Below are 13,867 nucleotides of genomic sequence, written 5' to 3'. Positions count from 1 at the left end.
TTTTTTTAACAAGCTATTCATAGACATGGTTGCAGTGCACTTGATTTGTTCCAGAAGCAGCTGTGGTAGGTCATACCATCCCTGCAGGACAATGTGATGCAAGCAGATTGGTACTTCCTAGTTCTGGAAAGACTTTTTTTCCTCTGCTTCCAGAGAAAAGAACAATCAAATAATGTTTATTTAACTATATTGATACATTCACTTAATATATTCCTCTGACCAACCATTCCAGTGAAAAGAAAGGATAGTTCCCATTTATTGTGTCAAAACCAATCACACAACCATATCATAGAATGGTTTGGGTTGGAAGGGACCTTATAGCTCATCTAATTCCACCCCCCCTGCCATGGGCAGGGGGAATCACCCTCCACTGACCATGTTTTTCAAAGCCTGGTAACAATGTTTTACTTTACAGCATTTTTTTTTTTTTTCAAAAATCTTCTTTAAAACAGAGAAAAATCACATTATTGGGAAGGGCTAAAAATGAGAGGAAGGACCTTATAAATGGGGAAGCTCAGTCGCTGTTCTCTGCTTGAGGATGCTTCTATCATCATGGCACAGTCAGGAGGTTTGCCACCCAATTTAGTATAGCTTGTTGGCCACACTGTCTTTCACAGTGAAATGTGGTGTACGAAGTGTACTTTCTGTTCAACAGGAACTCTGCCTGCACAGTATGTATGACTCACCCACCTGTCTAGTTGGTGCTCTTCGGTATAATTGATCTATCTTTGAGCTCATGTTTTCTCTCATGCCATGTTTGCCTTTGTGGCAGTCATATTTGGATTTCACACATTCTTCATTTTCACCGTACATAGTGCCTTCAAGCCCAGAACAGTGTGCTCTGACATTTCAGGTAGCATGATACTGGACTTTGATAACTAGTTGGTGTAATTAAACTAAATATGCTTCACAAATATTTATTAAATCCCTGTGGGGATGTGGCTATCATTTTTGTCTCTCCTCCACTGCACTAGCTTTTGTGTAAGCTTTTTCTAACACAATTTCTGCCCCAAGGCAGATCCTTTGCTTCAAGGAAATATATGAAATAATAAAATGCATCAAACAACACTAATAAAATGAATCAATAATCTATCCATGTATTTTTATATAATAATTATTGACCTCATATTTAAGCAGGTAAATCAGTAAATATCTGAAGTCACTTGCCTATATTTTGCCTACTGAAAATCTAAGATGGATATACTTATGTTGAAATCAGGGCTGCAAATCTGCTCATTTCTATTCCTCAACATCAAAAGAGGTCTGGTTTTGAGAAAACATTAGATAGCCCCTGCTGAGACATGAAGCCTTGAAATTCCCGTCAGAAAATGCTCTGTGTGTAATTTTCATCTATTTTAACCATGTGAAAACCTTTATTAAATTTAAAGCTTAGGAGCTGTGGTCCTTCTGTTTTCTTGATTTGCTGTAACCTGGTTTCTTAGGCAAAGTAAAGCTTCTGTGAGAAGGCAAGTCCTCCATTGACTTATTCTTACAATTTTCCATTAGCAAATCTGTGTTTCATTGTGGGTCTATGCTGAAGAAGGAAAATGACAGTAAATATGGATGGGGAAAGAGATGCTTACTGTCTTGGGTCAGGAGGTATGACCTCCTTATTGGTTTGAACACATCCCTGAGGTATGTGCAAGCAAAATTGAGGTATCCTGGAGGGTGTGACTGAAGAAAATAAAATTCTGTTATTTCTTTGGTTGTGTTCCCATACAGATATACGCATACAAATATAAGAGAGGCTACAAAACCTGGAAAAAAAAAAAAAACAACTGGAAAATGTAGTATTTGCAATAAATCTTAGTAATTGATACAAAATAATAGTTAATTAAAATGTATACATATTTGCCCATTTGCATTTATGTGTAAATATATGACACCATTCTCACTCTGTTGTAGCCTTTGAATTTCAACAGACATTTTAAATGGTGAATTCTACTGTTCAGGGTCTGTTTTAGGTATTCAGCCTGACAAGAGGTGGGTAATGGAACCTTTCAGTTTCCCTTGATCTTCAGGGTAGAGCTGGGAAAGCACCAGTGGAAGGATAGCCAGGGATGACTCAAACCTCTGCTTGTTGCATGAACCAGCCTGTCCACACCGGGCCGCTGAGCCTCCTGGGAATGCTGTAAACAAGGTGTGAACAGGGTAATGAAAGTCACATCTTGCTATGCTGCTTACCGCTCAGTAGAAGAGACACAGTTTTAGATTAAGGAGATTTTCTTTTACTTTTTTTTTTTTTTTAATAAATCACTGATAGTTTGGTTATGTTTCTCACAGGAAAACAGGCCTCCCTTTCTTACAGGAAAGTGTGAAAGAGGTTGCAAATAGCTACAAAACAGAATTTGTAAATCTAAAATGCAAAGTAAGTATCTGATTAAAATGAGGACAGATTTGCATAAGATGTATATAAATCAGTGTAGCCCTTGAGCATCTCTGACCTATGCAAGGAATTATGTGGGTTTCACTGTTATCTAGAAAAAGCAACTGTAACTTCCAGTACCATAGCAACATTATGCATAATGCTGATTTAATTTTTTTTTTCTTAAAAGCACATAAATAAATCATGCACAATTGTTGGTTTTCTACAATGTTTTATGAATGATTGAATTTATCACAAATTCTTTCCCACAGCATAATCTCTAGTACATTCTGGAAAATATAGCTATGAATTGAATACTTCAGAACATGATCATATTTGCAAAATCTGGAGGTAACTACTTGAACTTTCTATGGGACAAAACCATGAGTATCCTAATCACAACTTTATGAATATCAGGGCTTTTGCTTCATAGAAAATTCTCATAGTCCAAATTTGATTTTATTCCATTTTGGTATAGAAACATTACAAAAATGTAATGAAAAGCTCATCCTGGAAATCTTTTTGTTTAGGTAAGATTAACAAAAGGTGTTCTAAAAAGAAAGCATGCTCCACAGCATTGAGTAGATGCTGCTTGTTAATAATAGTTGTGGAACTCACAAAATTTGCCAGTTTAAATCACTACCTGTGAAACTCCAGATGTGCATGATTGGGATGGCTCCAGGAAACTCTTCTGGGTCTATGAATTGGTGTTTTCCAGTGAGAGCATATAAACCTATAGATTAGACTAAAAATTGGCACTTCTGAAGGTTTATAACACTTAAATTCACTTGAAGATTATTATTTTTTTTAACATTCCATGAAGTCAACAAACTATGTCAGATTCTTCTCTCAAACCCATTAGATACACTTTTGATCCACATACACTAACCTCACTGAAAAGGTAGCTCAGCAGTTTTTACCTGCGGCCTTACCCGAGTCTAAATTCATATGGAATTTAAATATATTCTCCCCACACAGGCTGTTTAAATAACCTCAAATAAGATTATTGAGGACTTCTAGAGAACAGGACTTACTATGGAATTACTTATTAAATGCTATTTCATTTTTCTTTTTTTTTTGCAGTCATGCAAATAGACACTAATTATAACTCATGCCTAAATGCATGCATTTACACACACATATGCATGCGCATATATGCATTTATACCATACTTATCTGTAATGGATTTAATATCAAATATATTTCACACTTTTATTGTAACCATAGAATCTTTGACAGAAAGATAAAAATCTCTGCATTTCTTACTAAGATCCTGCTTTTCACTCCTGTTCACTGACATAGTTTACTCTCAAATCAATCATTTGACTGCCCTAGTTATTTCAAGGGATTGTTTCAGCCTGACCTCCGAAGGGATGCTTTAATGTAATGTGAATTCTCTTCTGAGACTGGTGAGATAGGGAGGGAGAGGATGAAAATGAGGAGCACCAGGAATACTGAAGACATATGGTGGTGTAACAATCAAAACAAAGGAAAACAACTCTGCCGTAAATCCTTACACTGAACTGAGAGCAGCTGGGAGTACAGAGATTCAGCATTTAGATGAAGACGAATGTAGACAACCCAAAGCAAAGGAGTAGGTCTGAAAATAAAAAAAAAAAAAAAGCTTCATGCAATGCATTCATACTGAAATACTAAAGCATGATCTCTCACAAATATATATATACATATATATATATATTTTTTTTCCCATGTGGAATACAAGAGTCATCAAAATGCTGCTAAGAGGACTATTTTTTCTTATTATTTGATCTTGGTTTTTGCTGTTCTGTGTATTCTGAATCACACAGTAACTTTCTCAAAATCTGTATTCTGCCATTAGAGATTTTAAAATATTTTGTTGTAAGTAAGATCTTTAAGGCTTTAAATTACAGATCCACTGAAGTCAGTGGGATTTGCCATTAGTACCATGAAAATTTACTGTCATAGGGTTACTATGATAGTATGATATAGACAATTTTTTAAAAATATATGATTATCATTAAATGTAATTAAGTTTCTTCTGCTTACAATTGGTAACTCCTTTTGAATTGTAAGGGAAAGATGAGAATAAGTTTTGCCAAACTGAGTCTAACCAGTGTTCTATATTGATTCAGTGTTCTATATTGTAAATGGCTCATATTTTACCATAATGCCCTAATCAGTCATATAGGGCTGTGTATCTTTTGTAATATTTATCTTTAAAGGAAAAGACTTTAAGAAAAAAAAATATTCAATTATTCATCAGTAAAAGATCATTTTCATTCCCATATTAAATTCATTATAATGTTAGTATGTGCATATTTCTTTGCATCCTTGCAATGTGTACTAAATTTGGTTACATGGAATCCTTCATACTCTTCCATGTCCAAGGTATTTCTGAAAGGCTCTTTCTTTAGTGAGTGCAGAATCTTAAAGTAGACTATAATGGGAATCCATATAACATTTGCTTACAAATTTACACTTAAGTCATCATAGTCCATGAAGCTACATTAATGGATGCTTTAGGACAATGTGAGTGCTCTTTTGAAAATGGTGAAAGAAAGAAGGGAAAATCAAGATACAGGCAGCAGGTCATCTGGCCACTGGAATATTTTACTTCTTCTGTACATTTTTTTTCCTAAGCCTGTCAACTCCTAAGGGTTTGATTCAATGATGTTTTCCTTCTCCTAGCAGCAGCTTGTCTGCAAATAAGCAGAGCTTATGCTCAGGAGTTTGCAAGAATGTGCACATATATAGATATATATGCATATATAGATATATATGCATATAAGCCAGAAGTATATGCAAATGTCATCTAGTATATAGATCCAAAATATTTCCAAAGAAATTGATTTGAGCTGTTAATTTGTGCATTAAAAGGTCTTCATGGAATGCTACGGAAGGCCCCCTTGAAACTTGAGTGATTTTGTCTGCCACGGAATAAAATATTCTGTAACTAGAAAAGTATGATACATAAAATCTGTTTTCTAGTTAAAGCAGTTACATTTAGATATTTTAAATTGCATTAGTTCAGAACATTGAGGAATATTTACTTAATACCTGCCCCCCCTCAAGGATATTTCTTATACTAGACAACCTTGGCAAAAATAGTTACGGAAATTCAGCATACAACTTACAATCTCTCACTTTAAAAATTTGTGAATATTCATAGATATATTCTTCTTTACAGGTAACATTGATTTTCCAAAGAATTTTCCATTTATAGCAATCTTCAGTCGTAGGTACGTACCTCTCATGCACAGTCAAGTCTTAATATGGTTATTAGGCTATTTTGTCTGCTTACCCATTACAGAAAGTCCTCAGTTCTGCGCACTTGACACCTTCCTATTCACAAGCATGAAGTGTATAAATATAGGCTGTATTTCATCCTCGCAACAAGGAACAGAAGTGCTTGCCCTGCTATTGACAGCTCTGACACAAACACTGTTGGCCAGCTGTGAAGAGTGTGCTACTTATTTCTTGGCAACAAAATGACAGTATTCTTGAAATGTTGTTTTCTTTTGTGAAGGACTGAGGTCATTAGTACGTCCAGGTCTCTTACCTTTTTGGAAGTCTTCACTTTTTAAATTGTAAAAAAATACACTTTCTGTGGTGTAAAATAGTCAAATTGTTTTTTGAAGACATCTCATCTGTGAGAAAAACAGTGAGAGGGATTTCTTATTAAAATCCACATAGCAGCTGACTGCAGTTAGGGTTGTACCCATATAGTGGGGGGAGAACGTGGCATAAATGCTCATTTTAATGAGAGAGAAAGTGTAGGTGGAAGCAGATGACCTAGATGATTTTATGAATAAAAGATCTAATCTGATGCAATCATTTCATTAATACACACATGGCACCAAATGAAAACAGAGAGTAGCAGATGGCTATGAGAGGTCTTAAAAAGGCATTTTCAGTTTAGTAGCTAATGACTTAGATTTCATGGATGACACCAAATACTAGCAGAAAGGGAGAATTTATCAGTTCTCCAAATAAAGTTCTACTGATTTATGACAGTAACATTGAAAAATATTCTGTGACATTAGGTAGAAATGCAGTCACAAAGCAGATACGAGGCAACATGTTTTACAAAAACTTCTAAAAGACAAAACCAATATTTTCTTTAGTAATAGCTCACAGGTTTTAATTAAAAGCTCTTCCTTTGCCCCCAATTTGGTACAATTTGTAGAAACAGTGGTTTGTAATAAAATAATTAAATAGTTATTTTTCATGCAGGTTTGGAATCTAAATATGATATTTATTTATGTGCTGCAATTATGGATCGATTGTGAACAACTGCAGAAAAAGATCATCAAGGGAGGTCATTGGGATAGTATGGGATAGTACTTGAAATACGTAGCTTTATTTTAAGATAAAATCTTTGGAATAAATTTAGGATGAATGTATGACTTTAAAAGGAGGTTGTACATACAGAAGGCTTGTGCAAGATATGGATTGGGTTTTAACGTTAGTAAACCTGAGTATAGAAAATAAGAAAGCAGGGAAATGCCTTTATTTAGCACACTATCTTATACCAGGTATGGCACTAGCCATGTGGGTTCTTCATCACACCCCATCATGCCATCTACATCCAGGCTGCAGGGGGACTGACAGGAGAGCCAAGTGTGTCATCTCTGCTCTCAGTCTGGTCCTCTCTCTATTTGAAGAATATGCTGCCTGTGATATTTGACTGCTTTTTGGACCCTTCACAAAACCTGACCAGGGCAAAAGGGCTGGACTTCTTAGAGAGAATCTGGCCTACAGCTTCTTAGAAACGTATTAACCTCGATTTGGCACCAAACTGAGGACAAATAGAGTCTCATTCCTCAGACCTAATCCAAGATCAACTTAGTTTATATTATTTTCTCACAAATTAATATTGTAGCAGTGACATTTTTAAACGCAGGCAGACAGAAGTTTTCTTTTTGCAAAGCTTATTTGAGTTCCTATTGAGGACAACAGAGTTCATACTGAATTCTCTGTGTAGTGGAATACTCATTTTCCTTAAATTAAAAATGTACCCTCCCACAAAAAGCCCATGTGTGGAGTGGGAAGTTGATTTTGTTTCCTTTGTACGCAGCTGATAACAGTATTGAACAAGGCAGGCTTGGTCCTACCGCAAACTGGTATTGCTGCTTCATTAGGAAATGGTTCTTTGTAAGCCAGGAGAGCTTTAATAATCCTGAATGCTTGTGAGTAAAATGTAGGCATAGTTTTCTGATGTGAATACCACACACTGTAATATACATCCACAGCATTCCTGGCAGTGTTCTGCTCTGCAAATCCTGGCTTTCCCATAGGTTGAAGCATTCAGGGGAATGGTGTAAAACCTCAGATGAACCTTCAGAAGCTGAAAATCTTATGTCTACAAGTCTCTCTACAATCACGACTATACATGATATGAGTACTTTCTTATTTAGACAATTTGTCAGACAAGTCCACAGGTTGCTGTTATACATGTAATGGATAATGGAAATGCAAATAATCATGTTCTTCATAAACCTTTCACTGTTGCACTAAACACTCAGAGAACATCACATTGATTCTTATTACTTCTATTTTGAAAAGAACTCAGGGCTCAAAGTAAGGATAGAAAATCATAGTTCCAGAAACTGTACATGTAAGTTTGAGATATATCAAAGTCTTTTGAGTTTTCCAGGCACTTAAAATGTATGTTGATGTCATGAAAGAAAGTCTCATACTGACACAATTCTTTTTCCCCCTGGACTCACTAAGGTCTAAAATTCAGTAAACTTTTTCAAGTCCAAGGCCAAGTATCCTGTATGTAAATTCAGTTGGGGGATGCATGAGGTTACTGTTAAAAAAGGAGAGGCCAGCTATTTTGGAATGAGATGCAACTCCTGTAAAAGCAGTCCAGAAAGTGTTTAACTTTAAATCATATTTAAAACAAATATAATTTCATAAGAGTGCTTACATGTTTGTAGCATTCATTTATGGTATTTCCCCTCCATGTCTCCACAGCTGGGCTGTCAGTAGTAAATAGAATTTCACACACAGCAAACAATGACTAACTGTTCATTAATAGGCCATTTTTTTTTATATGAGCAGAATTTAATTCCTTTTTATTTACTGGTCCTAAAAGCTCAGATAAGTGGGGTTTCTATCTGAGCACTAGAGAACAGCTTTGCTTTGTAAATTCTTACATATGTCTATGAACCAAATTCTTCTTTCCCTAATGATTTCAATCACAGGCTTTCTCTCTCTGGTTTGCTAAACAGAATTATCATCATTAGCTTCTTAGCATTTTCCCTGTCCTTTCTCCTTCTGCACATGCATTACTGCTTCCTTTACTGGTATGGTTTCTGCCATTTTCAGATCCATCTTCAAACAGATACTTTGTGGTCCGTATGAGAGGCACTCCGTTGTCAGGGTCATTGGATAAATACTACAGTCCTCTTAAAGTTATGGTGTTTCTGCAGCACAAATGCAGGAAATGTGAGAACCAGCTTTTAGGAAAATGCAGCCAAATTTTAGAGAAAACCAGCGATTATTCACTCTTACCAGTAATTTGCAACAGTGTGGGAAGGAAACAATCCAGATTATTGAATGCTTCTTCACAGACTCTTGGTTGAGAGGGATGAAAAATCCACCAATTTCTGTGCAGAGGTATTCACTGATCTTGTCTCATTTGATACTTTCCTAAGTCAAAGATTTGGGGATCCAACTAAGCAACCAACCCAATATCATGTGAATCAGAGACCATCTGCACACTACAACTGAAGAGACGACAAACCTTGGGGTGTCTAAAACACACAGATGTCCTCTGCACAGATGAAGCATGGTTCCATCTATTCATAAAACACATCATTAACGCAACACAGAATTAGTTCATGAGAAAGGTGCAAAGAAAATAAAAGACTACATTGTTTATGATGGCCTGAACAGTTCTGCTTTTGAAAGAGACTGATTTTATTAGTAGTAGGGGCATTACGATCAGAATGACTAGAATTTGTCTTGTGTTGCTTTTAAACAAGATTAGTTGAACAAAATGAACAGCAGATAGGAAGCTATACTTGATCTTTATGGAAATATGTAGAATACATTTTATGCTTTTCCACCAGAGAACAGTTGATTCCAATTGGTGCCAATGTTTTGTGTGGAATTGTTTGGTGGTGTCTCAGGTACAGTCTTCAAGGGTATCTGTAAAATGAAAAATATTTCAAACACAGTGTAGTAGTCTATGAGAATAAAATATGTGGATCGATTATAATCAGGGATTTACTCAAGATACTTAATTCTGGTGCTGTTTAGAAATGCTTTGTGTGAAGGTTTGGTGTCTTTCCTAGCTTAAGTACAGTACCAGGCTCAGAATTCTCTGAAATAGCTATGCACTTCATTTCTCCTGAGTGATTCTCATGCCTGTAATCGGGGGACAATAAAGATGCAATTTTAAGTCCTATACTTTCCAAGGACAAGCAGTTCTAACAGGTGAGGTTACTGCCGTATGACACCGCTGTTTTGTGAGCGGCAGAAAGCACAGTCGCTGCAAAGCCGAGCAGAGCCGAGCAGCCCCTGGGACTCCCCCGGCAGCCAGGCGTTCGTGGCCGGAGGAGCCGAGGGGCAGCACCCATTCCCCGCGAGGTCGCTCTCCCGGGCCGGACAGTCCCCATGCCGCCGGGGGAGAGCCGGGCTGTGCGCCGGAGGGCGGGCGGGGCTGCGGGGGCCCGTCCCGACTGCTGCGGTCAGCGAGAGGCACTCGGTTGCACGACAAGCCTCGTGCCGGCTGGGGCAGCTCTACCTCCGCCCTCCCTCCTCCTCCTCCTCCTCCCTTTATTTCATTTATTTTATCGCATTTATTTATTTGCATTCATCGGAATAATAAAAATGAGAAAATCCGAGCGCTGCTTTTGGCTGCTCTCCACCAACCTGTCAGTGACGCAAGCGGAGAGTACTTAAAGGCAGATTAGAGGCAGCAAGACACTAAAAGCCAGCCTTCCTCCCGCCACGCAGCGGATCCGCCGCGCCGCCCCACGAACCAAACGGGCCGGGCCGGTGGCGGCCGCCGCGGGGCCCCCAGCCCAGCCCAGCCGAGGCCAGCCCGGCCCAGCCGAGCCGAGTCGGGAGCCCTCGGCACGGCTGCCGCCTCCAGCAGCCTTCCCGCCACGGGACTGCAGGCGGTGGACAGGCGTTGCTCTTTTGTTTGATCTTCCTCAAAAAGAGGCGGGGGGGAAAGGAAGGAAGAAGTGAAGAGATCCCCTCCGCTTCCCAAAGTCTTTGTCTCCGGATGAACAGCGATGGGGGAATGGACTATTCTAGAGAGGCTACTGGAAGCTGCCGTGCAGCAGCATTCTACTATGATCGGGAGGTAAGGCGGCGGGGAGCTACGGGGCCACGGGAGGGATCCCCCCGTATCAGGGCTGGCCGGTAGCACACGCGGGTCGCAGCTGTGGGGTGCACCCTTGCCGCGGGGCTCCTGCGGTGTGCGCCTTGCTTGTGTGTGTATATGCTTGCAGCACAGGCCACCGGGGCCTAGGGACAACGCGAACGCCGCCGTCCTTGTCCCCACGGTGCAGCGCGCGGGCATCGGGGAGACCCTGCTGCCGTCGGCGTCCCGCGGCCAGAGCAACCCCCTGCCGCTCCCTCCCGTTTTTTCGCCGCCACCCCCTCCCCCCCACCGCCGCCCTTGCGGTTGATTTTTCTCCGGCGGGAGGTCGGGGCGGGCGGCAGCGCTGACTCCCGCCCCAGATTTTTGCCAGCGCGGACTCTCACGGGCGCACACGGCCGCGCCGAGGCGATGCCACAGTGGGCTGCACGCCTCCTGCGCGGGAGCGGGGCTGCCGCCGCCGGGGGGACGAGCCGGGCCAGAGCGCCGCGAGCCGGGCCCGGTCAGCACTGGACAGCTCCCGGCGGCGGCGCGCACTGACGGGCTTCTCTGTTCCAGGATCCTGCTGACCGTGGTGGTGATCTTCAGGATACTCATTGTGGCCATTGTAGGGGAGACGGTGTACGATGACGAGCAAACTATGTTTGTGTGTAACACGCTGCAGCCAGGCTGCAACCAGGCTTGTTACGACCAGGCTTTCCCTATTTCTCACATAAGGTACTGGGTGTTCCAGATCATCATGGTATGCACTCCCAGCCTTTGCTTCATAACATACTCCGTTCACCAGTCTGCTAAGCAGAGGGAACGTAGGTACTCCACTGTCTTCCTCACCTTGGAGAGGGACCAGGATTCCATGAAGCGTGAGGACAGTAAGAAAATCAAGAATACGATTGTCAATGGGGTGCTGCAGAACACTGAGAACTCCACCAAAGAGGCAGAACCAGACTGCTTAGAAGTGAAGGAAATCCCCAATCCTGCTATCAGAACTACAAAGTCAAAAATGAGGAGGCAAGAAGGCATTTCTCGATTTTATATCATCCAAGTGGTCTTTCGAAATGCCCTAGAGATTGGATTCTTAGTGGGACAGTATTTTCTGTATGGATTCAATGTCCCTTCCATGTATGAATGTGACAGATACCCTTGCATTAAAGAAGTAGAGTGCTATGTCTCTAGACCCACTGAGAAGACTGTATTCTTGGTATTCATGTTTGCTGTCAGTGGGATTTGTGTGGTGCTCAATTTGGCAGAACTGAACCACTTGGGCTGGAGAAAGATCAAAATGGCAGTGAGAGGAGTACAGGCAAAAAGGAAATCCATATACGAAATCAGAAATAAGGATCTGCCAAGAATGAGTATGCCCAACTTTGGCAGGACTCAGTCAAGTGACTCAGCTTATGTGTGAGGCTGTGACAGAACTGAAACACTGTGCCAGGTGGAACAGACCCAGATACCATTAGAGAAAGGTACATTGCTTAGGCAAGCATTTTATCAAACCACCAAGAAAGCCATTAAGGTATTGGATCTGCACTTACTGAACTAGCTGCAGAATGCAGTGCTATGTAAAAGACTGAAAAACCAGCTATAAACTCACGCTTGATCTAGCCTTACAGCACAGCTACTATTATTCCTACTTTTCTGTCTAATGACTGAGCGTTACCTGTTGGTGGAACAGCTTTTTGGTTGTTGTTAGGATAAGTTTACACTTTGGACTGTCTGACTAATTGTTGTAAATGTGTGGAATGTTCATATTAAAATCTGCAAGGATACTCTATGTGGGGTGGGGTAGGGGAAACTGTTGCAATGTGCAGATGTAAGCATGATTTAAAAGGAGGATAATCGCACTGTAAGGAGCCTGACCACAGCTCAGTAAGGATATCTGCGTTCACCTATCTCACAGATGTCTTATTTTGCTTGTCTAAATCACAGAGTTTATTCCTGGTGTGTATTATTAGCTATTTTCTATCATAGTTTGTGCATCAATTAGTTATGCTAAACGGTAAATGCTGAATATAATTTTGCCATTTTATTTGTTTGCCTGTCCACACACACACACCAGAGACCTTAATCATCTTACATTAGTTGTGATCTGCAGAATATATCAGTACATTTCAGTTCATTCCCTAATATGTGCATGAATAAGATGGAGTTGGTTTATGCCAACCAAGTTATGTATTTACTTACGATCAGCTATGACACACATACCAAAGGAACAGAGTTCATTGCTTTTAACTGTGAATATATCACCTTCTCTCTGCTCTTATTTATATAAGTGCCATACTTGAAACATCTAACTCTGTACTTAGTCAAAAGGTTGTCTTGGGATACCAGCTGGAATAAAGTGATTTTATACTCTCCTTTGTTTATTTTATGCTATATGTTTAGTCATTGCAATGGTGTAAAAAGCAGCTAAAATCTCTATTGATAAATAAAGTACTTGCCTTTTTTTGTAAGCCAGAGAGACTTGTTCTTTATTCTTGTATACAACTGTAGAAACATACAAGGTCAAAATCATTTACTTACAACAATTATTCTGCGGGGTTTAAAGTGTCTTGTTGATATTCTAAAGTCTAAGTAAGTGACAAAACCTGGGGATTCAGGACTATTCGTTATGTCTGTTCTCCTCCTTAAGCAAGCTTTCTCTGTCCTTAAAGCCTGATCCAAAGCCTACTGACACCAACAGCCTTCTTTCTGCTGACACGAAGGGCAACACTGTTGGCTGCCAAGGTCACTCTGGGAATATCTAGAATACATTTACCTATACATGAAATGATTACAGCTTTTCATCAGGGAATCCAAATAGTAACCTCAGCTTTTCTGCCTTACAGCTGGTTCAAAAAATACACTGTCCGTGTCTCGTCAACTTACTGATAAGCCACTGGGACAGTCACAAATTAATCTCCCTTATCAGCAACCATTTTAATATAGAATGCTAAGTTTAATTTAAGGACCTTCTTTTTATTTCTATTGCAATCAACAGAAAATATCCCACTGGCAACAGTAGGAATTGGATCAGGTCTAAAAAAATGTACAAACGCCTTCCTAACTAAAGAGTATCTGCCTTTTAAAGGAAAGGGCCAAAATGGTGCTGGAAAATTTGGGGATCCTTTATAACATAAAAAGGAGGCAGGGGCCCAAAGTCACAAATGGTTCTTTGATTGTATTTTATTTAAAGTCTGAAA

The 13,867-nt window shown here is 39.9% G+C and overlaps 1 protein-coding gene and 1 long non-coding RNA gene across 3 annotated transcripts; both read left to right on the top strand.

Moving 5' to 3' along the window:
* Positions 1–1,526: 1,526 nt before the first annotated feature.
* LOC133219961 (uncharacterized) lies at positions 1,527–8,766 on the top strand. Its single transcript, XR_009727584.1, has 3 exons — positions 1,527–1,599; positions 2,022–2,151; positions 8,681–8,766. It is a non-coding gene; the product is annotated as an uncharacterized LOC133219961 (long non-coding RNA).
* Positions 8,767–10,401: 1,635 nt separating this feature from the next.
* GJD2 (gap junction protein delta 2) lies at positions 10,402–13,138 on the top strand. 2 transcript variants are annotated; one of them, XM_061367657.1, is made up of 2 exons: positions 10,402–10,670; positions 11,406–13,138. In XM_061367657.1, exons 1-2 carry the CDS (start codon positions 10,600–10,602, stop codon positions 12,088–12,090), a joined length of 756 nt encoding a protein of 251 aa, XP_061223641.1. In that variant the 5' UTR covers positions 10,402–10,599; the 3' UTR covers positions 12,091–13,138. The 2 variants fall into 2 exon arrangements, with proteins under 2 accessions (XP_061223641.1, XP_061223640.1); XM_061367656.1 differs by having other exon boundaries at positions 11,247–13,138.
* Positions 13,139–13,867: the final 729 nt, after the last annotated feature.

Source organism: Neopsephotus bourkii, unplaced genomic scaffold (genome assembly GCF_033783945.1).
Source record: "Neopsephotus bourkii isolate Nb327-2 ecotype Australia unplaced genomic scaffold, CSIRO-AGI_Nbou_v1 NB_1388, whole genome shotgun sequence".
In the NCBI taxonomy this organism is placed as follows: Eukaryota; Metazoa; Chordata; class Aves; order Psittaciformes; family Psittacidae; genus Neopsephotus; species Neopsephotus bourkii.
Note: the sequence above shows the minus strand (reverse complement) of the source record. Positions and strands in the feature narration are given on the sequence as shown.

Coding starts and splice junctions, on each gene's coding strand:
- GJD2 (XM_061367656.1), top strand. CDS start 10,600: ATGGGGGAATGGACTATTCTAGAGAGGCTACTGGAAGCTGCCGTGCAG. Junction 10,671..11,246: donor CATTCTACTATGATCGGGAG/GTAAGGCGGCGG, acceptor TCTCTGTTCCAG/GATCCTGCTGACCGTGGTGG.